We start from the raw sequence: 25,748 nt of genomic DNA, 5'->3' as shown, positions 1-25,748 counted from the left end.
TCTATCAGATGCTAAGGAAGGAGACACCTCAAAAGAAGGTAACAATCAAGAGTGAGATGCTGCAGAAGTGTTTAAGTCTCTAATTTTAGCAAGAAGTCAGCCACCAGCTAACAAAAAGTCTTACCAATTTCTATAAAATGAGAGTCTGCTGTGATGCCTAACACAGGTCAGAAGAAGGCCATAGGTACTACTGGTATTTGAAAATACTCTCTAGGGAATGGAGAAAGAAGCTGACAATGTAAATGACTGAAAATCTGTACTGAAGGACAGATTCATAAATGATAGTGACAATTCTCACCAACACTCCAAGGGAATAGACAGCACATCCTCAAACCTGCTGGGTAGTGGACAAGTGGTGTAGCATGGAGAGGATAAGGATAATATGGGACCTGAGGCAGTCACGTGACTGACCGAAGTGTTCAAGGTAGATAAGGAAACAAAAGCTAAGCCAGAAGGTCAATATCTTGACAAAACTGACACAGAAGTCCAATCACTGGCATAAAATGTGAATAGTTGCAATATACTTGAAAAAAATTTTTAAGAAGCAATTTCAAATACATTTCCCCACACTGAATTCTACTTGCATTTTAGTCTCTATTATATCATTTAGCAATTACTTAGTGCGTCATATGTCAGGGCTTTTTCCTTGTCATCCCAAACAGTATGCAAAGCCTCTAAGACACACTGTTAGGCACATTTTAGAAATGGAAGAACAGTTAAGCAACTTTCCAAAATGACACTCAAGTCTCAGGATTCAAATTTAGGCAGTCTGGCCCTTGAAGACAAAATTAGTATTATTAGATACTTTGCACTGGTTATGAGCCCAGTTTTGGTATGAAACAGGGGTCCGAATCTTAACTCTTATCAATTACTGAGCCTGAGTTTTCTCACCTGTTTTAAAAAAAACTGACATTAATAGCTCATATTCTGAAAAATATTTTAAATTAAGTATCCCCACAAACACAAATATCAAGAGTCAGGAAACTCTACCTATTACTATTATTTTCTTAGAACAGCAGGAGGACGGGGGCAGGAGGTAAAGGTTGGAAGACTTCCACGTAAGTTTGACAGCAAACTTGAAAGGGACCAGGAGGTAAAGGATCAGGTGTCTCACCTGACTTACAAGGCACGAGTTTTTGCCAGCATAACAGGTAGGCTACACTTTTATCCATCTTCCCATTAAAGATGTATTGAGAGTCCATTACCTCCCAGGCACTGGTTATCATGCTAGCTGCTCATATTGGAAATAAGTGTTCACAATGTCATCATGACAAGAGTACAGATCTCAACATATTTATGATGAATGCAAGATAGCTCCAGTTTTCCTTGTCTTTTCCCTTCATATTTATAATACAAATTCTTGAGAATGCAACTAAAAACTTTAATAATAGTTGTTCTGTAATAACAATTTAACAAATAGCTTCTTCAACAAGACAAAATCCAGTTTGTTAATAGAATATCAAACATTAAAATTATGTTCTCTGGTAATTGTAGGTTGATGATTCTATTTCGTATCTTAAAGAGCCACTAAAAAAAATTAAGGCAATACACTCAAAAGAAACACAATTAAAAAAGTAAAGCCCATGAAGTGATAGCCTATATGTTCTTCACTCAAACAGAGTAGAGTTTCTTCAAATGAACAGGGTTTCAAGTTAGGCACTGTTGACATCCTGGACTAAACAATTCTGTTGTGAGGGGGCTGTGTAGTACACTGGAGGGTGTTTAGCAGTATCTCTAACTTCTACCAATTAGAAGCCAATAGCACCTTTGCTCCATTTGAGACAACCAAAAATGTCTCCAGATACTGCCAAGTATCAGAGGGGTGGGGCAATTCACCTGGGCTGAAAATAAGTGGATTAAAGAAAATCAAAATTGTTGCTTCCAACAGTAAGACGAGAAAATCACCCCATGTCTTTTTAAGAACGAACGAGGGAAATTTTATCATTTGAAAACAATATAGGTGCTATAAGAACCTTACCAGTAGAATTACTACTTTGTATTACTGAATTATTTAAAAAAAACAACAGTAACAATAAAGCTGAAACTCATAATCTGTTTCAACAGTTACTATTTAACAAGTTTTGAAGTTTATGTATTCTTTACTTCATTCCATAATTCCTTATAAAATATTAATTCTGAATGGAAGCCAATTAAAAATTATTTGAAGAAGAGCATGGAGCAACTATTTTTGAGTTTACTTACTTGAAACACATTTAGCTTAAATGTTTAGAAAAGCAGAAATTTTTATCAATATTTTTATTAACATGAAATCATGACAAATGCCATTATAATTTGACATGGTTAAACCATCACTTTGTCAACCTTCTGACTCTTTTTTCCTTTATAAATGTGTACTTCTTTTATATCGCAAGCAAATTCAAAAAAGAATGTCCTTAATGGTCCTAACCCCCCTAATCGTCTGAAAATAGAACCCTTACTTCCTGACCACATTCAGTTGAGCTGCCATTACTGCGCGAAAGGGTGCATAAGTGATTTAAACCATGTGCAAGTGTGCGTGTGTTTGTGTGTGTGTGTGTGTTTGTGTTGGGGGCTGGGGATTGTGGGGAAGGCATTTGAGCTGGGAACTAACCATAGCCAATCCCAAATACTCAAGAAGAAAGGTGGCCCACAAAGATGGAAGGTCTAAACTGTCACCCTTACCAACAGGATCAGTCTCTGTACTCCTCAAATTTGATTTTTGTCACTTGTAAAATCCAAATAATAAAGGTTCCAACATGAACTGTCTGCCGGTAAAGAAACTTATTTTTGTTGCATTAAAAGAAATCGAGGAAAACAACAGAATGGGAAAGACTAGAGATCTCTTCAAGAAAATTAGAGATACCAAGGGAACATTTCATGCAAAGATGGGCTCGATAAAGGACAGAAATGGTATGGACCTAACAGAAGCAGAAGATATTAAGAAGAGGTGGCAAGAATACACAGAAGAACTATACAAAAAAGAGCTTCACAACCCAGATAATCATGGTGATGTGATCACTCATCTAGAGCCAGACATCTTGGAATGTGAAGTCAAGTGGGCCTTAGAAAGCATCACTACGAACAAAGCTAGTGGAGGTGATGGAATTCCAGTTGAGCTGTTTCAAGGCCTGAGGGATGATGCTGTGAAAGTGCTGCACTCAATATGCCAGCAAATTTGGAAAACTCAGCAGTGGCCACAGGACTGGAAAACGTCAGTTTTCATTCCAATTCCAAAGGCAATGCCAAAGAACGCTCAAACTACCACACAATTGCACTCATCTCACATGCTAGTAAAGTAATGCTCAAAATTCTCCAAGCCAGGCTTCAGCAATACGTGAACCGTGAACTCCCTGATGTTCAAGGTGGTTTTAGAAAAGGCAGAGGAACCAGAGATCAAATTGCCAACATCCGCTGGATCATGGAAAAAGCAAGAGAGTTCCAGAAAAACATCTATTTCTGCTTTATTGACTATGCCAAAGCCTTTGACTGTGTGGATCACAATCAACTGTGGAAAATTCTGAAAGAGATGGGAATACCAGACCACGTGACCTGCCTCTTGAGAAATCTGTATGCAGGTCAGGAAGCAACAGTTAGAACTGGACATGGAACAACAGACTGGTTCCAAATAGGAAAAGGAGTACGTCAAGGCTGTATATTGTCACCTTGCTTATTTAACTTCTATGCAGAGTACATCATGAGAAACACTGGGCTGGAAGAAACACAAGCTGGAATCAAGATTGCCGGGAGAAATATCAATAACCTCAGATATGCAGATGACACCACCCTTATGGCAGAAAGTGAAGAGGAGCTAAAAAGCCTCTTGATGAAAGTGAAAGAGGAGAGCGAAAAATTTGGCTTAAAGCTCAACATTCGGAAAATGAAGATCATGGCATCCGGTCCCATCACTTCATGGGAAATAGATGGGGAAACAGTGGAAACAGTGTCAGACTTTATTTTTGGGGGCTCCAAAATCAATGCAGATGGTGACTGCAGCCATAAAATTAAAAGACGCTTACTCCTTGGAAGAAAAGTTATGACTAACCTAGATAGCATATTCAAAAGCAGAGACATTACTTTGCCAACAAAGGTCCGTGTAGTCAAGGCTATGGTTTTTCCTGTGGTCATGTATGGATGTGAGAGTTGGACTGTGAAGAAGGCTGAGCGCCGAAGAATTGATGCTTTTGAACTCTGGTGTTGGAGAAGACTCTTGAGAGTCCCTTGGACTGCAAGGAGATCCAACCAGTCCATTCTGAAGGAAATCAACCCTGGGATTTCTTTGGAAGGAATGATGCTAAAGCTGTAACTCCAGTACTTTGGCCACCTCATGAGAAGAGTTGACTCACTGGAAAAGACTCTGATGCTGGGAGGGATTGGGGGCAGGAGGAGAAAGGGACGAGAGAGGATGAAATGGCTGGATGGCATCACAGACTCGATGGACATGAGTCTGAGTGAACTCCGGGAGATGGTGATGAACAGGGAGGCCTGGCGTGCTGTGATTCATGGGGTCGCAAAGAGTCGGACACGACTGAGCGACTGAACTGAACTGAAGCACTTCCACACATATACCCAACACCTGCAAACATTTCAGAGAGCTGCAGAGTATAATTTGAGAAAAACTGGGAGGCCTGGCATGCTGCAGTCCATGGGGTCACAAAGAGTCGGACGTAATGAGCAACTGAACTGAACTGACTACAGGCCACAGAAAACCACACCAGTTGTTTCTGTATCTCAGTACAAAACCTAATCCACAGTCAAGTAAAGTCAGTTAAACCTGTGATCCACATTAAGGGGACTATTTTCAAGAGAGTGGGATGCCCTTGAGGGTTAGCATTCAATTCCTACCATATGTATTCATCTATATATCCAGGAGAATGTAGTATTTTTAAAAAGCGAAATGCTGAACAGTACATAGTATTAACTATACTTAATCAAAAATATTAACTCTGTATCAGTAAAACAGTATTTTTAGAACACTATCTAAAAGATCACCCTCTAAATAACAACATATTTTATAAACTACTGCTTAATTTGGAAGACAGGGATTAGAATAGGGTAGGTTTAAAAGATTATTTTTTTAAAGAAAGAAACTGAATTAAACTGTCCAACCTCCATACACTCCCAGAGATACAAAATTCCTTATCATTCTGCATAAAGGATTTCTTTAGCACTTCTTATAGCTCAGGCCTGTTTATGATTGATTCCTTTTCAGTTTCTTTCGTCGAAAACTGTCTTTGTTTCTGTCTTTGCTGGGTCTAGAATTCTAGATTGCCATATTTTCCCCCCTTGAGAACTTAAATACTCTTGTTCCACTGTTCTCTTCTTCCTAGCAAGGTTTCAGATGAAAAACCTCTGTCATGCTATCTTTGTTCCTCTGTATATAATCTATCATTTTTCTGTTCCATTTAATATTTTCTCTTTATCACTGAGATTAAGCAGTCTAGTCAAGGCTATGGTTTTTTTCAGTGGTCATGTATGGATGTGAGGGTTGGACTATAAAGAAAGCTGAGCACCGAAGAATTGATGCTTTTCAACTGTGGTGTTGGAGAAGACTCTTGAGAGTCTTTTGGAATGCAAGGAGATCCAACCAGTCCATCCTAAAGGAGATAAGTCCTGGAAGTTCATTGGAAGGACTGATGTTGAAGCGGAAACTCTAATACTTTGGCCACCTGATGTGAAGAGCTGACTCATTTGAAAAGACCCTGATGCTGAGAAAGACTGAGAGCAGGAGAAGGGGATGATGACAGAGGATGAAATGGTTGGATGGCATCACCGACTCGATGGACGTGGATTTGGGTAAACTCTGGGAGTTGACAATGGACAGGAAGGCCTGGCGAGCTGTGGTTCATGGGGTTCCAAAGAGTCAGACACAACTGAGCGACTGAACTGAACTGAACTAAGCAGTTTGATGATGAGGTGTTTCCAGAAAAAAAAAGTAATAGTTTTTGCACTTGGAGTTCACTGAGTTTAAGAACTGTTATTTTATAGTTTTCACCAAAGTTAGAAAATTTTCACTCATTATCTCTTGCAACCCACTCCGGTACTCTTGCCTGGAAAATCCCATGGATGGAGGAGCTTGGCAAGCTACAGTCGATGGGGTCGCAAAGAGTCGGACATGACTGAGCAACTTCACTTTCTGTTTCTTTCTTCCCCTTCAATGACTTCAATGACATGTGTATTGGTTCATTTGAAAATAAAATACAGTTCACTAATTATATTTTTCAGACATTTTTTCTGTGTGCTTCACTTTGGATAGCTTCCATTGGTATGCCTTCAAGTTTATTAATCTCTTCTTCAATAGCCATGTATCTGTGATTAATACTACAAGTGTATTTTTTCATTTAAATAGTTTAGTTTTCATCTCTACAAATGTGAATTGGATCTTCTCTTTTTTTTAATCTTCCATGTCCTTTATCTAACTTCCAATCTCTCTTCCAGCTCAGGGATCTGCAATTATAGCCTATAGGCCAAATGCAACCTACCATCTGTATCTATAGTAGAAATAAAGTTATACTCCAGTATACAGTAATGTCCATTCATTTAGACATTGTTTCTGGCTACTTTTGCACTACAACAAAGTTGAATAGTTACAACAGAGGCTGTTCAGGCCACAAAAACAAAAATATTTACCATTTTATCCTTTGACAAAAATTTTGTACAGTCCTAATATTAGCTTCTTAAACATAAAGAAGACAAATATAATTAACAGTCTTAATGCCTTTTTCTATCATCTGTGTCATTTCTGGGTTGGTTTTAATTGACTCGTTTTTCTCATTACGAACCATTTTCCTACATTTTTTATTTTTACCATATGTTAAGACACAATGAATTTTACCATCTTTCTGAGTACTTCATATTTTTCCATTCTTTAAATATTCTTGAGCTTTGTTCTAGTTCTAAATTAAGTTATTTAGAAAATGTTTGATCCTTTCAAACTTGCTTAAGGTTTTAAGGTGGAACCAGAGCAGCATTTAGTCTAGGCCAAGTTGGCTTAAAGCTCAACATTCAGAAAATGAAGATCATGGCATCCGGTCCCATCACTTCATGGGAAATAGATGGGGAAACAGTGGAAACAGTGTCAGACTTTATTTTTTTGGGCTCCAAAATCAATGCAGATGGTGACTGCAGCCATGAAATTAAAAGACGCTTACTCCTTGGAAGAAAAGTTATGACCAACCTAGATAGTATATTCAAAAGCAGAGACGTTACTTTGCCGACTAAGGTCCGTCTAGTCAAGGCTATGGTTTTTCCAGTAGTCATGTATGGATGTGAGAGTTGGACTGTGAAGAAGGCTGAGCGCCGAAGAATTCATGCTTTTGAACTGTGGTGTTGGAGAAGACTCTTGAGAGTCCTTGGACTGCAAGGAGATCCAACCAGTCCATTCTGAAGGAGATCAGCCCTGGGTGTTCTTTGGAAGGAATGATGCTAAAGCTGAAACTCCAGTACTTTGGCCACTTCATGTGAAGAGTTGACTCATTGGAAAAGTCTTTGCTGCTGGGAGGGATTGGGGGCAGGAGAAGAAGGGGACGACAGAGGATGAGATGGCTGGATGGCATCACTGACTCGATGGACCTGAGTCTGAGTGAACTCCGGGAGTTGGTGATGGACAGGGAGGCCTGGCATGCTGCGATACATGGGGTTGCAAAGAGTCAGACACTACTGAGTGACTGCACTGAACTGAACTAATTTTGTACCACTGAAACAAAACTCTTCTGAATACTCTAGTTGATACACTGTGAATTATGAGATTTCTTCCCCACTGTGACTATTGGCAACAGGCACAATTCATAGAATTGAGAGAGCTCTAGGAATTCTTTCCTCTAATTCTTTATGTTTATCTTCCCCCAGCCTTGGGTAGTTTACTCACACAGGTTTTATTCACTACTCAGCTCAAGACTAGAGAGGCCCTCTGAAGATCTCTGACACTCTGCATAGCTCTTTCCTCTCCAGTCCGCTGCCCAAAGAATTCTGACCACTTTAATTAGCCTCCTTACATTCCCAATTCATCTCTACAACTCAAGATGCTTACCAGGCTCAACCTGGATTCCCCTTCCTATATCATATACTGGAAACTTTCTCCAGGCACTAAGCTGGGGCTCACCTCATTTGTCTCCTGTCTCTCAAGGGTCACTGTCCTTTCTTGCCTGCCGTCCAATATCTTGAAAACTGCTGTTTCATATATTTTGTCCAGGTTTTTAGCTGTTCCAAGTTGAAGAGTAATTCCAGTCCCTGTTACTCCGTCTTGGCCAGAAGCAGAAGTCCTAAAAGCTACTAAAATTTTCTAACCAGGGAAAACTGCTTAAAGGGTAAATGGAAAGCCATGATAAAGTAGATGGGACCTAATTATATCATTGTATACCCTTAAGGAAAGGAAAACCTCCTTTCCTTATATTATTACCATTTATTATATAATTTGTAACATTTATACATTTTGCTGATTGCTATTTTTATGGAGGTAACTAATTTATTCATTAAAATATATCTTATTGTTAGGAGTCACTCAAATCTATTGCTGCTGGTAATGAAATAGTTACCTAGTAATATTATTTATCTAATAAATTTTAAATTTCAAAATGCCTATTATGTGAATTAAATTCCAGTTAGAATTTCTTCAAGATATATAAAAACAAGTAGTTGACAATATGTTTACACGGACCTGTGAGGTAAGTTACATTTTCCCACCCACTTGATCTGAAATATGCCTTAAAAATATTTTTAAATTTTGAGTTTCAGACATAAAGTTACAACAGTAGTACAAACAATTCCTAGTCTCCATTTCCCTCAGACTAGCAAATGTTAACATTTTACCATATTTGTATATTAAACACTTTTAAAACCATTTAAGAGCACATTATAGACATAAAACCACTTTACCCAAAAACTTGTCTTATTGCCAAGAAACATTGTCTTATACAATCACATGCAATTATGACTGATACAATACTTCCACAATAGATTTTTATTCAGATGTTTCCAACTATGCCTCTAGTATCCTTTATTTGGGAGTGGAAGTGTGAAGTAACGTTGAGAAACTCTGAACTCAGGCCAAATCAGGATAGCCTCCATTTTGTTTGTTATTTTAATTAAGCTGAGCTGGAACATGAACACACCACTCATTTACATATTGTCTATGGATGATTTGGGGACACAAGAACAGAGCTGAAAAGTCACAACAAACTCAGTGTGATCCAAAGAGCCTAACACTTTCATTATCTGATCCATTAGAGAAAATGTTTGGCAACTCCATCCTTAGAGCACAAGAAAAATTTGTTCCTGATCCAGTTTAATTAAATCTGTCATGTATAACCTAGCTGTTGTGACCTCTGGGGTTCCTTTACTTTGGTACTCTGCAGTCTTTATTCTTCATAATCTTAAACATTTTGAAGAGTAAATGCTGTTTACTTTATAGGATGTCCTTCCATCTGTGTCTGTCTGACAGTTTCCTTAATCTTAGATTTCAGCTTATGCAATTTTGGCAAGAATCACTCCAAAGCTATACCGTGATTCTTCGTGATGCATGTGGAATTTATTTGTCCTTTATTGGTGATGTTAATTTAGAACACTTAATTAAGGTGGGTTCTGTCAGATTCCCTCACTGTCCTGCTACTGTTGTTCTTTTTATAGTTGACACATGCTTTGTGAGATGAGCTTGGACACTATAAGCAAGCTTTGTTTCTCATCAGACGTTAAAGCAGTGGCTTAGACATCGTTGATGGCGCTGCCTGAAACGATCACTGTAGTGGCACCACTGTGTGGTGTCCGCTTCACCGTTTCTTCTGTGTTTATTAGGCGGAATTCTTCTGTAAAGGGAAGCTATCTCCTTTCCTCCACTTATTTAATTATTTAACTCAGTGTAGACTTCTAAACTGTCGTTTTATTTTGTGGGTTTTAATCTATTATTGTCATTATTTATTTTGATGACCAAAGTGTCCATGATTTGGCTAAAAGAAGCCTCTTCAAATTGGCTCCCTTTGTGTGTCCTTCTGGCAGGTCCCCATCATTCTTTGAGTGAAACAGCTTTTGTAATAATGGCAACGTGGAAATGACCCAAATAGCCATGTGTGTGAATTAAATAAAGATTGGTCGGAAGACAATGAAAAATTATGAAGACACTAAAGAGAGCAAGGTAGAAGATCTACAGTTAACAGAACAATGCTAAGAGTATGATGCTAGACTTTAAAAAGAAAAAAAAAGACACGTCTCTGTTTATACATGCATACAATTTTCTATAAAGATATTAACAAGGCAGGGTAGCATTATCTCCAGGACTATAGCAGTGGAACTGAGCATCTTACTTTTTATTTTATAATCACTGGCTATCAGAAATTTTAAAAAGTATTTTCAAGACTAACACTTTTAAATTTAACATGTAATTAAAATGCACACTGTAAAAATTATATAATTAGAACAGTATAATATTTATAGTCTCATTAAAATGTATAAAATCTGTTCTAAAATTCTTTCTAAAAACATTTAAGTATCTTTCAAGTCCCAGTTGTAATCAACAAATTCTGATTGGCTAATGAAACTAGACAAAGGAAACTATCCTTATGCTGTAGTCCTTGTTACATTAACTATATAACACTCAATATTAAGTCTTTAAAGGTTTCATTTTCCCTTTGAACTGTATCATCTTATCTTGCTTTATGCAGGAGAGAAAAGGGGGTGATACAAGGAAGGGAAGATGGAAATAGGCTTATGATCTAGATACCATTAGGTGAGTAACTCTTTTCAATTAAACTTAACAGAGTTTCCAAAATGACAGGATATAACACTTTCATAAAACGTTTGGGTAAAAGACTAATATAATGCTTACCTAGTGAGTCGTTTAGGTGGAGGCCGCTCACCGAATTTTCTAGAAGAAATAAGAAAAAAATAAATAAATAGGCTATATGACATACTCCACAACATTTTAGACACCATGAAACCTCCTTTACGACTTACACTTTAACCCTACTAAAGGCCACTGTAAAAAGAAATCCTCCAGTAAATACCAACAGTCAGTAGTAACAAATACAGAGTTTAAAATTGTTTCTAAACAAAACAACAGACCCTAGTAGGACTGACACATCCACACACTGAGTGTGTACTACACTGATTAGGCAACCCACTCCAGAGTTCTTGCCTAAAGAATCCCAGGGACGGGGGAGCCTGACGGGCTGCTGTCTATGGGGTCGCACAGAGTCGGACACGACTGAAGTGACTTAGCAGCAGCAGCAGTTACTTCCCAGAGACACCATGCTAAAACACCTAACAAAAGGTGATCTTCCAGTCTCACATAATCTGCAGCATTCAAAAAATTCCTCACAGCTCAAGGGGGTGTAGATCTCACAGATGTTTACCATGTGGCAAGCATTATGTTATACCCTTTGCTAATCCTTTTTAACCATTATAAAATAATTCTGGAAGGCACATTTTAAAGATGTAGAAAGCAACTTGCAAAGTCAGCTAAGTGGCAGGCAGAGTTAAGATTTAAGCCTAGATGTTGACTAATTAATTAGTTCATAATATATGGCCCTTCAAAAAGAAATATGCTAAATATTCTAGCATAGAACCACAGAAAGACGGTACATTGTTTGGGAGAGGGCAAAGAGAAAAAGCACAAGCAAAGATTAGCACAATTTAGGCTGGAATTAGAATACAGCATGGGTGGTAAGAGAGACTCCAAGAGTAAATTAGCTGAGTTCAAATCTATGATTTAGTGTTTATTTCCCGTGCAGCCCTGAAGTTATCTGACTCTCTAGTTCAGTTTCCTTCCTCATCTGCAAAACTGACAAAGTGGTTGTACTGACCTCAAGGAGTTGCTGAAGGATTAAAAGTGCTAACTAATATACAGAAGACACACAGAACACCTGGAATTATTAATTATTAGTAAATGTTAGTAATTATTACTGTTTTCTAGTTATAAAAGTTAAGCCAAAATAACTAATGATATTAAGTGTGATATTAATAAAGATAAACAAGTTTAAGAAGAAGAAACTAATCCTTATGTGATGACCTGTCTCCTCTGAAATAAAAAATGAGGTCTTCTGAAAGGGCAGAGGCACACAGCACTTGAAGAAAAAAGATCAATAGAATTTTTCTTTCTTTTTAAAGCCACACTGCAGTTATAAATAGGTTAAGTGACTTGTTCATAACGGATTATAGGTTTGAGAAGCCTAATTTGACTTAAGAGTTCTCTACTATATTTGCGGTATTTTACACAATTATTAAATTAAATTGATGACAAAAGTCTTAAAATCCCATGTAGTTCATTCTGTTGAGTAGTGTAACATTCTATGACACTGTTTATGAACTTGGTTTATAAGAAATTGCCCTTGAATATTTTGGTATTTCAGTTAAACCTAAAATACTGAAAAGTGGCTTTAATTGAAACAGCACCCCAAAATGAGTAAAGAATCCCAAGTTTTTGTCAGAAGGATTAATAGTAAGCAATCCTCTTTGATTTCTATCCTATAGGAGGGTCTATTTTAAACACAGTAATTTAGTAGTAATATCAACAAGGCTGCTGAAGGACATAGGTTTTAAAACACTGAACTACTGGTTAATCTATGATGTGAATTCCAATTATGGAATTAAAGGCAAAAATCTATTCCTAAAACTTTCCACAGGAAAGATTTTTTTTCAATTTTTGAGGCTGATTAAATTTGCCATTGCAGCATATGATTAAAATTTAAACGTGCCTCACTAGGTCAGATTTAGTATATTTTACAAAACCCCAAAAGTTTAAGACAATCTTTAAATTACTTCTTTGCATATATATATTTAAGAACAGAGTCACACTTTATAAAGAGAAGCAAAGAATATAGAGAGAACCTAAGAGCTTAAAATGGTGAAAATTTTAGAGAGACACAGCTAACTAATGAGATGAAACTTTTCAGTTAGAATCATGATATTAATCATATTAACTAGTAACTCTGACCATCACACATCCTTTGGAATCTAACACATAATTTAACATTATTATATATATGGTCTATTATATAATCAATAAGATCCACTGCTCTCAAAATTCAAAAGCAAACTTTGTTTTCTGGTACTCTGAAATGCTTTAAAAATCAGATTAAATCAACTGAATGTTGATTCAAATATCTGTCTACATTCTTTTCTGGAACTGCCCATTCGATGAAGTCAACAATCATATGTTGCTTGTGCAACATCACTCCTGCCCCCAGAGAAAACATGAAAAAGAGATTTGCCTGCTGAGCTTGAACAGTATTTCAAAATGATGCACTGTTCTATCTGAGTGCTATCTGAAGGTTAGAAATCTTATAAATGATAGTAATATTAAATCACTTCTTCAGTGTATAATAAAGCATCTCCAGTAAGTTGTCTGTAAACTCAGTCCTCTCTTTAATGCATATGCCATCACACTTCTACCGACCTCATTAAACGTAATGGTTACTGTATCTAATAGAATGGGAGAAGGGTAATAAAATGGGTCTCCTGAAGATAGAAAGCCTAGAGATAAACCCATGCACCTATGGGTACCTTACTTTTGACAAAGGAGGCAAGAATATACAATATGACAACGATAGTCTCTTCAATAAGTGATGCTGGGAAAACTGGACAGCTACATGTAAAAGAATGAAATTAGAACACTTCCTAACACCATATGCAAAGACAAACTCAAATGGATAAAAGATGTCAATGAAAGGCCAGAAACTATAAAGCCCTTAGAGGAAAACAGGCAGAACACTCGATGACATAAATCCCAGCAAGACATTCTATGACCCACCTCCTAGAATAATGGAAATAAACATAAATCAATAAACAAATGAGACCTAATTAAACTTAATAGCTTTTGCACAGCAAAGCAAACTATAAACAAGGTGAAAAGACAACCCTCAGAATGGAGAAAATAACAGCAAATGAAACAACTGACAAAGGATTAATTTCCAAAAATATACAAGCAGTCCATACAACTCAATATCACAAAAACAAACAACCCAATCAAAAAGAGGGCAAAAGACCTAAACAGACATTTCTCCAAAGGAGACATACAGATGGCTAATAAATACATGAAAAGATGTTCAGCACTGCTCATTAGAGAAATACAAATTAAAATTACAGTGAGATATCCCCTCACAAGAGACAGAATGGCCATCATCAAAAAATCTACAAACAATAAATGCTGGAGAGGGTGTAGAGAAAAGGGAACCCTCTTGCACTGTTGGTGGGAATATATATTCAGTCACTATGGAAATTCCTTAGAAAACTAGGAATATGACCCAGCAATCCCACAACTAGGCATATACCCTGAGCGAAAAAGACATGTACCCTGATGTTCACTGCAGCACTATTTACGATACCTAGGACATGGAAGCAACCTAGATGTCCACTGACAGATGAATGGAGAAAGCAGCTGTGGTACACATACAGAGTGGAATATACTCAGCCATAAAAAGGAATGCATCTGAGTCAGTTCTAATGAGGTAGATGAACCTAGAGCCTATTATACAGAATGAAAGTCAGAAAGAAAAACAAGCACTGTGTTTCGACACATAAATATGGCATCTAGAAAGATGGTACCTATGAAACTACTTGCCGGGCGCAATGGAGACACAGAGAACAGACTCATACGGACACAGGCGGTGGGGAGGGAGGTGGGGTGGGACATGGAGACAGCAACACAGAAACAGATAATACTATCGTACATAGAACAGGCAGCCAACTGGAATTTGCTGCGTGACTCCAGGAAAGCAAACTAGGGCTCTATAACAACCTAGAGGATTGGGATGCAGAGCAAGGCGGCCGAAAGGTTCACAGAGAGAAAGGTATACATAGGTATACCTATGGCTGATTTATATTGATCTACGGCAGAAACCAATACAATATTTTAGAGCAATTATCCTTCGATTAAAAATAAGTAAATTTAATTATTAAAAAGAAAAGGGTTTTCTGAGAAAATTCATAAAAGTGTTTAGTAGGTTCGCAATGCATAACTCTGAAGGTCACAACTGAACTAGATTCTAATTATTCAGTTAAATTCATAGATCTACATATTTAAAACTGTCAACTTATACCAAGATACTATATGTACCCTATACTTATCAAGAGCCACTTTCCTCTACTGATCTACATAACACTTCAAGAATTATCTTCTGCAGAAAGAAGGCCCATCTTTGAACATGAGCGAGTCAAGAAAATTCATGATATAGTATTTATATTATACAATCAAAATAACCAGTTTTCAGCAGAAATGACAAGTCAGATAACAATTACTCAGAGACTGATTATAATTTAAAGATTAAGTCCTATTCTTCCCATCTTCTAATCTATTTTTAAAACAAGATGTCTACTGACATGTGTTGACAACTGAAAACCAGAAATAAATCGGATCAATCAAGTTTAGACCACTCTTCTGTAAGACACTTTCATAAGATGTGCAGTCAGTTCAGTTCAGTTCAGTCGCTCAGTCGTGTCCGACTCTTTGCGACCCCATGAATCGCAGCACGCCAGACCTCCCTGTTCATCACCATCTCCTGGAGTTCACTTAGACTCACGTCCATCGAGTCAGTGATGCCATCCAGCCATCTCTCCTCTGTCGTCCCCTTCTCCTCCTGCCCCCAATCCCTCCCAGCATCAGAGTCTTCTCCAATGAGTCAACTCTTCTCATGAGGCGGCCAAAGTACTGGAGTTTCAGCTTTAGTATCATTCCTTCCAAAGAAATCCCAGGGCTGATCTCCTTCAGAATGGACTGGTTGGATCTCCTTGCAGTCCAAAGGACTCTCAAGAGTCTTCTCCAACACCACAGTTCAAAAGTTTCAGCTTAGGGAAAATATTATTTTAACTGTATCTGTTTTCATACACCTCGCAGTGCTGAAGATTTTTCAAAAGTTTCCATCAATCACTAAATATACTTCCTACCTATACAAGGTTCCACATATCCTCCAATCCATTAGAATTTTCAAGTAAGTAAAAGAGTTGAACTTTGCATACTTTACTTCTTTTTTGCTCATGTTGGACATGTAATACTGTTTCCCCCACAACAGATACATTTCTTCTATATTAACCAATCTGTTAAGGAAGTATATGATCACAAACGTATTGAGGATAAACACGATAAAGTTATCAAAACTTCACCATCTTAACACCTTTTCTAGCTAACAGATGCTTCACATGAGAAAAATCAAGTCAAAAACCAAAAGGTGAGGTATGGAAAGAAAAGAAAAAACCTTGAATATAGAACAATTTAGTAATTACACTGCTAGGATATTGTCTAGTGATGATATTAGAACTCTTTGAGTTTCTAGATGCAAAAGTCAGCTCAAATCATGTGGGAAACTATTCTGCCCTTGGGTGTAGAACTAAAAGTAATTTCCTCCAGTATTTTGAATTTCACAAGTTTTCTGCTTAATGCAGAAATGAGATTAAAATAAATTATTAACTCAAGTAACATGGAAGAGAGCATGAACAATCCAAACTCCTAATGAAGTCAAATTTCATGCAAATACAACACTGAATGAACAGCAAGCTGAGAAAAGTACACTTGTTTTATACACTTGTCGGGCTTCCCTGGTGCCTCAGATAGTGGAGCATCTGCCTGCAATGCGGGAGACCCGGGTTCGATCCCTGGGTCAGGAGGATCCCCTGGAGAAGGAAATGGCAGCCCACTCCTGTACTCTTGCCTGGAGAGATCCATGGACGGAGGAGCCTGGTAGGCTACAGTCCATGGGGTCGCAAAGAATTGGACACTGAGCAACTTCACTTCACTTCATACCAAATCTTCTCTAAGTAGTATACAGTTCCAAAAAATTACTAGAATTTTTGAATCATGGTTCAAGACAGTGAAACAAAACAGCATTTAACAAGGGAAAAATAAGGAAACCTGATTGATACTCTCAAGAATCCATACCTGATCATTCCACCAGGAGAAAGAAACAAATAGATGATATACATGGTCCCCATAGTCTATGCTAACATATAATATGAAAAACAAAGCAATAGGTACCAGAAAGTTGTTGAGCAATCTACTCACCAAAACAGAATAGGCTAATTAGAAAAGGCTACATGTAACATACCATCTTTGTCCTCAGATTCATTCATTCACCTAGTATGTACCAAGTATAGGTACTTGATATAAATCAGTGAAAAAGAGACACAAAATCCATTCCCTTATGGCACTGACATGCAGTTAAGACAAATGGACAATGGTGTATATTCAAAGATGTTCATCAATGTAATTTATTTTTTAAAAAGCTAGAAATAAACATTATACTTATTGAATATGATTGAAAAGACTAATACTGGAACAATCTAAAAATACAGTTCAAGTAAATATGTAACATCTTCACTTCTACATCTATGACAGAAAATAGTCTATGTATTGAGTCAAATAACTTTGAGCAAGACAAGCCACACCTTGTCACAATTCAATTTTTAGCTTTAACTTACTCTTACCTTAAGACCTGTCAAGGTATAACTAGTGGTCTTGGATACAACAAAGAAAGACAATCAAGGCATGATGCATTCTCCTGAACCACACTTACTAAACATTTTCTATTAGAACAAGTATCTTATGGCACATGCCACACTTGCAGTTGGCCCCATCAGGTGAAGAAACATGCTCCCCTTCTTACTAGTATACTGCACAGAACATCTCAAAGGCACTGCTTCCTTAATTTTAAAATCCCTTTATTTTACCTTTTTTTTTTTTCAATTAAAACAACAACAAACTTTGTTAGTCTGTCATCAGTCTGTGTAAAGAAGCAGGAAGAGTGGAAAGATACAAACTAGGAGTGACCGAGAACATCGTTTCCAGATATTCTCTGCATCTGGCTTTTGAGGTATCTCCAAAGTTAGCATCAGATTAGGAAAAAGGTGCTTTTCCTAAAACTCATACCTGCAGAGGGATTTGCTCCAGTTAAATCTCTGATAGCCATAGGCCTCACAACCCAGACAGCACAGCTGAGCTGAGAACGCTGGCATCCATTAACATCACATATAAAGACCTTATATGAAAAGTATATGTCTTAAAATCTATGGCCTCAACAAGAGAGAGCAGTAAGATGTTGCACAACTAATTTCATGCCAAAAGACTGAAAAGGACAAATTGACACCAAATGCCTCCTAACATGGTAAGAGCACAGTATCATTTCTGTAATTTCAGGGACAAAAACACAACTTGAAGCTAAACAAGAAGAAACATAACAAACCTAAATTGTGGAAGAGTCAACAAAATAAGTGGATTATACTTTTAAAAGCATCAAGGTTGTAAAAGACCAAAAAACTGCAAAACCTGCTCAGCAGACTATCTAGGATTTACTTCTGCTAGAAAAGGACATTATTTGGACACGTGACAACATCTGCATAAAATGGTAGATTAGAAAATAGGATCATATAAATTTTAATATCTAATTTTGATAGCTGTACAGGCATTAAATAAGAGAATGTCTTTAATTTTAGAAACACTGTAGTGTTTAGGAAGGAAAGGGAATGATGTCTACTTACCTTCAAAAGGTTCAGGAAAAAGAAGATTTTGTGTGTGTGTGTGTAGATACACAGAGGGATAATCTAAATGTGGTAAAATGCTAATAACTGAAGTATCTGGCTGAACTTCTTTGTAATATTTTGTAATATTTGCCATTTTTCTGTAAACTGAAATTATATCAAAACAAAAAAGGCCACCATCAGAGAAGCACTAACCTGATCTAGGTGCTGGCTTAACACTAATCGCCACAGAACCTGGTGGCGACAAACAAACATTCTCTGGAGGTGATAAGAGGCTCTACGGCCAGCTTCCTGGCACAGCTCTTATGCGCCTATGACAACTTGCTATAGACGTAAAGTTTGATTATACCCAGTGTTGATGTACAAGTGGAGAAACAGGAACTCTCATGCACTGTGGGGAGTTTAAATTTGTGCAATCTTTTTGGAAGACATCTGGCAGCATCTACTGTAATTCAAGATGTGCATTCCTTTGAATCCCTAGCACTCTCTATTCGGGAAATTTATTATATAGGTAGACAAATGAGACTATGCGACAATTTGTATACAAAGATATTCAATAAAGCACCATTTGTATTAATAAAAAAATTTTTTAATCCATGATAATTAGGAATGGATTGCTGGTTACACATAGCACCTCACAATCATGCCTACAGACACAAACACAAAGAAAAGAAAAAAGTAAAAACAGCTATCCAATTAATAGCATTAATTTTTTTCTTTTTTTGGCCATGCTGCCACCACTGGACTGCTAGGGAATTCCCAGAAGCATTAATTTTGAATGGAAAAATGAGATATATATTTTCATTCCCCTCCCCAAGTGTGTATATAAAATAATACACACACATACATATACACATATATATACACACACCATTCCCACTAATTATCAGTATTAGTGATAATGGTGAGCAGCAGCAGAATTCCATTTTGCTCTAGAATGTATTACATATAATCTGGCAGATGTTTTATTCATTACTAGCTAGGCTTGGCTTAGGTAAACAGCCAAATAAAATTGCAATATCTAAACATCAGTTAAGGCCACTCATATATTGAGTCTAGAATAAGGGTGGCTTAAAATAAAAACTGAGAAAAACATATAAGTTAAAATTTTACCCCACAAAATGTTGTCAGTAAACAAATTTCACTAGGGGAAATAATACAGGAAAAAATATGCCAGATCCAAATAAAGAAATTCACACCCTTATGGAAAACATACACTTCCACATAGGAAAATAAAATGCAACTTACAGAAGTTTAAAGAGGTCCTAACCTTAACCATCTGTTTAATTTCTGCAAAAGAATTCAATTTTTGCTAAGAACTCCTTCAGACACCTTACTTGATCTTATGCACTGCCTTTTAAGGCAATATTTAAGAGGTGAAAAGTGTCATCTGATAAGAGCACACACAATCTGTCACAAATACAGGTCATGGGACAGGTAGCCGCGTAGTCCGTACGGGCATGGACTCAGGAGGGAGGTTGTTTAAATTCACACCCTAACTTTAAAGCAAAGGAACAGAAGTTACTTAAACTCTCTGTTTCAGTTTTCTCAATTCGAAACACAGATGAAAGTATCTCTGTACAGAATTCTTACAAGAATTTAAAAGGTTCGTAAGTGTACAGACCAAGGGATTTTCTGGAGGTTCAATGATTGGGAACCCACACTTCCAATGCAGGGGGTGCATGTTCAGTCCCTGGTTGGGGAAATAAGACCCTACATGCCATGAAGTGCAACCAAAAAAAAAGTGTACAGCACCTAAGAGTTCTAGGTACTAAGTCAGCACTCGATGAAACACCACTACTGTTTCAAGGCTGGATTACAGACTAATATTTACTCTAACAAATATGGTAAAACTGAAATAAGGCCTTCAAAACAAATACACATTTATGTAGCTTTAAAATACATATAATTATACATTTCACAAAGAAATTAATATTGAGAATACATAAAGAACTCAACAAAAACCTGATTTAAAAATAAGTAAAGGACTGTCCTCTTAGCTCAGCAGGTAAAGAATCTGCCTAGTGGGTTTGATCCCTAGGTTGGGAAGATCCCTGGGAGAAGGAAATGGCAACCCACTCCAGTATTCTTACCTGGAGAATCCTATGGACAGAAGAGCCTGGAAGGCTACCGTCCATGGGGTTGCAAGAGTCGGACATGACTTAGTGACTAAACCACCACAACTAAACCACCAATGGATTTGGAGAGATATATCTCCAAGAAGATATACAAATGGCCAATAAGCACATAAAAGCTCAACGTTACTAATCACTATGGAATTGCAAATCAAAAACATAAAGATACCACTTCATCCCATTCAGGATGCCTATTATCAAAAACAACAAAAAATAACAAGATTTGAACCCTGGTACATTGCTGGTAGACATGTAAAATGGTATGGTATTATGGTGGAAATGTAAAATGGTATGGCAGTATCTCCAAAATTAAACGTACAATTAATACATAATCTACCAATTCCACTTCTGGGTACATACCCAACAGAAACAAAAGCGGAAACTCAAACAGATACTTGTACACCAATGTTTAGAGCAGCATTATTCACACCAGGCAAAAGGTGGAAATAATCTAAATGCCCACTGATGGATGAATAAATGTGGTATACACATACAATTAAATATTCCACCTTAAAAAAAATTCTGACACAAGTTACATACAACATGGATGAACCCTGAATACATTATGCTAAGTTAAAATAAGACACAAAAGGTCAAATATCCTATGACCCCACTTCTATAAGGTACCTAGAGTAGTCAAATTCAGAAGACAGAAAAGTAGAATGGTGGCTTCCAGGGACTGTCACCATGGTTGAGGGTGTGGAAGGAAGCATGGAGAGTTACTGTTTAATGGGTACAGTTTGGGAAGATGAAAAAATTTTGGAGACAGAAGATGCCGGTGGTTGTGCAGTAATGTGAATGTACCTAATGAAACTGAACTGTACACAGAAACATGATTAAAATGGTAAACTTCATGTATTATATATATTTTGCCCCTCTAATAGTACATTTAGTTTTGCCTTAAACTGCGGTTTAGTGAGGAATATTGGCTCAGCTTTGAGGGGTATCCTATGTGACTGCCGGAATAAGTGACAGTGGCTGCTGTACAACTTAGAAAAAATAGAAAGTGGGTGCCAAGACATACAAAAGAAGAACATGAGGAGTATATGTATAATATATAAATGGTTCCTACTACCATCAAGGCAAAGATAGAAAAGGAAAAAGAGAAGCTCTTCCTAGAATCTATACCTCCTAAGGAAGGGCAGCACAGAGAGCATGCAAACAATCCCTCAGACTGTTTGGTTTCAACATCTCCTGTGGAAAATCCCAAGTGATCATGAAAAGCAGCTTGTACATGAGATATCACATAGTTTTTGCCTTTGCACCTCCCCACTTACTTCTCACCCCTAACTCAAATTATAAACAGTGAAGACTTTTTTCCTCCACAAAACATCTGCCAAAGATGTTAAGGTTGTCAGTTCTCTGAAGTCATTTGAAAATTCTTCACAGGAAGAAAGAAATCTGATATTAATTAGAAGTTATTATTTTTTTCTCATCTTTTGAAATGTCCTTTCCATCCAAGTGAGACTTAAAAAGGAAAGAAAGAGGGATACCAATAAAAGGGATTTTTTTTTTTTTTTGGAGAGCCATGCTGTTGCTGCTGCTAAGTTGCTTCAGTCATGTCCGACTCTGTGAGACCCCATAGATGGCAGCCCACCAGGCTCCCCCGTCCCTGGGATTCTCCAGGCAAGAACACTGGAGTGGGTTGCCATTTCCTTCTCCAATGCATGACAGTGAAAAGTGAAAATGAAGTCGCTCAGTCGTGTCCGACTCTCAGCAACCCCATGGACTGCAGCCTACCAGGCTCCTCCGTCCTTGGGATTTTCCAGGCATGAGTACTGGAGTGGGGTGCCATTGCCTTCTCCATTTGAAAGCCATAGAATACAACTATCCATAATAGGATTTCTTTGCCTGATTTCCTTGGGTTCTTCTTCTATTCTTGAAAACGTATACAACATTTACTGTGCAATACATTTATCTTAGAAGGGGTCTAGCTCTCCTTTAACCACTGTTCAGTACAAGTATTTGGAACCAGAGACCAGATCCCCAAGAAGTAACCATCAATGATTTCTGGTAGGGAAGCCTGAATATGAATATAGCAGAGAGGACCAAAGAGATTTTTAGTTGAGAAGAATGAAGAAGACAAATAAGTTACATTTCAGGAGGCCGCTCAAAGTAAATTTTTGCCTCCACAGAATTAACAAACTATGGAAAAATAGGTAATTTTCAGTTTTTAAAAAAAGCTACCAAGCCAGAAGACCTTGCAGTTTCAAAGCTGGGCTCTATACTGACTCCTGTGCTAAGCTGCTTCAGTCGTGTCCAACTCTTTGCAACTCTACGGACTGTAGCCCACCAGGCTCCTCTGTCCATGGGATTCCCCAGGCAGGAAGAATACTGGAGTGGGTTGTGGTGCCCTCCTCGAGGGGATCTTCCTGACCCAGGAATCAAATCCCTATCTCTTATGTCTCCTGCACTGGCAGGCCAGTTCTTAACCACTAGTGCCACTTGGGAAGCCCATATTGAGTTCTAATATCCTACAAATAAAGTTTTCCAAGTACCTAGTGAGAAATCACCTCATCATCGACTCAATGGACATAAGTTTGAGCAAGCTCCAAGATATAGTGAACGAGAGGGAAGCCTGGCGTGCTACAGTCTATGGGGTCACAAAGAATCGGGACACCACTGAACAACTGAACAACAGTGACTAATCAAAGGATTAAACTCAGTAAAGAGAAGCCAGGCATTGTAATACTTAGCTCCCATCACAAGGAAGAAAATATGAGTAGAAAAAAATAGTATTTCCCTGTAAAATTTAGGTCCAACAGGCCTCTCCCTAAATTAATTCTGATTCAGCCCATGGAATGGAATAGCCTCAGAAGCAATATCATCAATTAGGTGGTACATGAAGGCCCATAATCTTTCCTTAATAAAAGTACACCTGAGAATGTAGCAATACTGCTAGACCACTGACAACAGCTTAAAATATATGCCTGTTGACTTAAGATTATTATTGCTGATGGTTAAAAGTAATAAAGATGCTATACCCCCACAAATGTGTATATATGAATACCAAAAGACATGTATAAGAATGTCCACAGCATCATCAGATGTAATAATCCCAATCAGAAACTCAAATGACCACTGTTGAAGGATCAGATAAACTATAGATTCATCATACAACACTGTGCTATTCAGCAATGAAAGTGAACAAATTATCACTACATATGCAATAATACTGACTAGTACAAAAGAAGCCAGACTCAAAAAGGTACAAAAATTATATGATTCTATTTTATATGAAATTTTAAAAGAAAAGCAAAATTAAACAAGTGTTCACCAGGATACAGGTTACCTTTGAGAGGGAGGTACACACACTAGGAGGAGCTATATGAAAGATCTAGAAGAACAAGTAATATTCTGTAACTTCATCTGTGTGATGGTCACACATGTATATTCACTTTGTGAAAATTTACTTTATTGTACATTTATGATTTGTGTGCTTTGTTTTTCTGTAGGTATATTACTTTAATTTATAAATACTTATCCAGATTTATTAATATTCAAGTTGTTCCAATGAATGGATGATTCTGGGATAAAAGTTCTTTCCTAGACTTTATTCCTATTGTCTTTGAATTCTATTTTAACATCAGATTTTAGAAGGTGGTGATTTCCAGTCCTCAGCTACATCATTCCAGAATATATGTATTTCATATCAAAGGTTAATATAAGGATTTAAGTCCTGAAAACTGGTCTTCTCTCCATCCAAACTGCAAATCACAATTTACAATCTTCTTCCCTAATTTTAGTAGGCAAATTGTGGTCCTCTGTTTGGCAGGATCAATTGTGGTCCTCTGTTTGGCAAATCTACCCCAGAGTATGCATTTTTTAAAAGTCACTAGTTATGCAGTGTCACAGAAAAATGCTGAATGGGTACTAGGATTAGAACCTTCTTATTGTTAACTTTTAAACTGGCTTCATTTGCCTCTCTCAACTAAAACCAAGATGAAGAGGAAGGAGAGAGAGAGAGAGAGTGGCATAATTGTCTTAAACATTCTCACTTCTTTGTTCTTTAACACATTTAAGGGCCTACTGTATGTTAGGAACTGCAGTAGACATTTGGAACATGTAGCAGCAAATGAAACACGGTCCCTATCCATACAGAATACACAACAGGAACAGCATCGGGCTACCTACGCACTACGCATGCATATCTCACTTCATACACGTCAGTCTTACTAAGGGAGGTGCTATTATCCTCATTACACAGATGAGAAAAATCTGCTTAGAAACCACTTTGCCTTGTTCACACAACGGTAAATTTGGTTTAAAATGTAACAACAGTATAATGTCCATGATTTTCCATATATTCTGCAATAAGGTAGAATTCAAGTACAGTTCAATTCTAGATACTAACATATGAAGAGACACAATTTTTATGAAAAGACTGTAAAGTGTACTAACTGATCCTAAAAATTTCTATGATATAGTACAGACTTGTTTTGCTTAAGTGAGGCGTCAACAAGAAACCTGAAAGGAAACCTTCTTTCATTACCCTTCCAATACTTCAACTACTGACTAAATTATAAGGGTAAAAGATTCTTTTGTCTTTGACTACTAGAAACTGAAAAAATTCTCTTCTAAAGCTATAAATACATAAAACTCAGGAAATCTAAAGACACCTGCTGTGGAAGCCATACCTTAGTTATTGCATACATATACATAAACAGACTTGAATGTTTGTGCATATACATACATCAAATATTTGACAATTACTCTTTCACATTTCTTGCACAAAGATAATAAATATGTTACACTGCTCATGACCACTGTCTACATCACCAATCATAATTTTGCAAAGTACATTTTTTTTCTGAGTTGAAAAGGATCAAGAATACATAAACATCTTCTATGTCTATGTATATATACATACATATATATATATATATATATATACTATGTCTACACTAACGTTTTCTGTTAGTCAAAATTATTAACATAAAGACTCTGTACCAGTCCAACCTCTATTAAACCATTACTGGCCAATTTCTTAAACAGTCAAACCTCTAACATACGGTTTGGTTTTAAAGTATTTGAATTCTGCAGTCTATCTGCCTTTTGTTTTCCTTTTAAATAAAGCAGACCAGAACATTTATGGATGTGTAGCCAAAAGTCTAATTCATAAAGGAAAGGCTATAATTCAAGTTTACAAGGAATTAAACTATTTCAAAGAAGCCTGACTCTAAG

General features: G+C 37.2%; 1 protein-coding gene across 6 annotated transcripts in view; it reads right to left on the bottom strand.

Moving 5' to 3' along the window:
* RBPJ (recombination signal binding protein for immunoglobulin kappa J region) overlaps positions 1-25,748 on the bottom strand; it is a 237,907-nt gene that overhangs the window by 33,534 nt on the left and 178,625 nt on the right. For all 6 annotated transcript variants that reach the window (XM_040237974.1, XM_040237977.1, XM_040237979.1 and 3 more), the window contains one exon: positions 10,793-10,831. In XM_040237974.1, coding sequence (XP_040093908.1) covers positions 10,793-10,831 — 39 coding nt within the window. The remainder of the gene's footprint in view (positions 1-10,792; positions 10,832-25,748) is intronic.

Source organism: Oryx dammah, unplaced genomic scaffold, assembly GCF_014754425.2.
Source record: "Oryx dammah isolate SB20612 unplaced genomic scaffold, SCBI_Odam_1.1 HiC_scaffold_3, whole genome shotgun sequence".
NCBI lineage: Eukaryota > Metazoa > Chordata > Mammalia > Artiodactyla > Bovidae > Oryx > Oryx dammah.
Note: the sequence above shows the minus strand (reverse complement) of the source record. Positions and strands in the feature narration are given on the sequence as shown.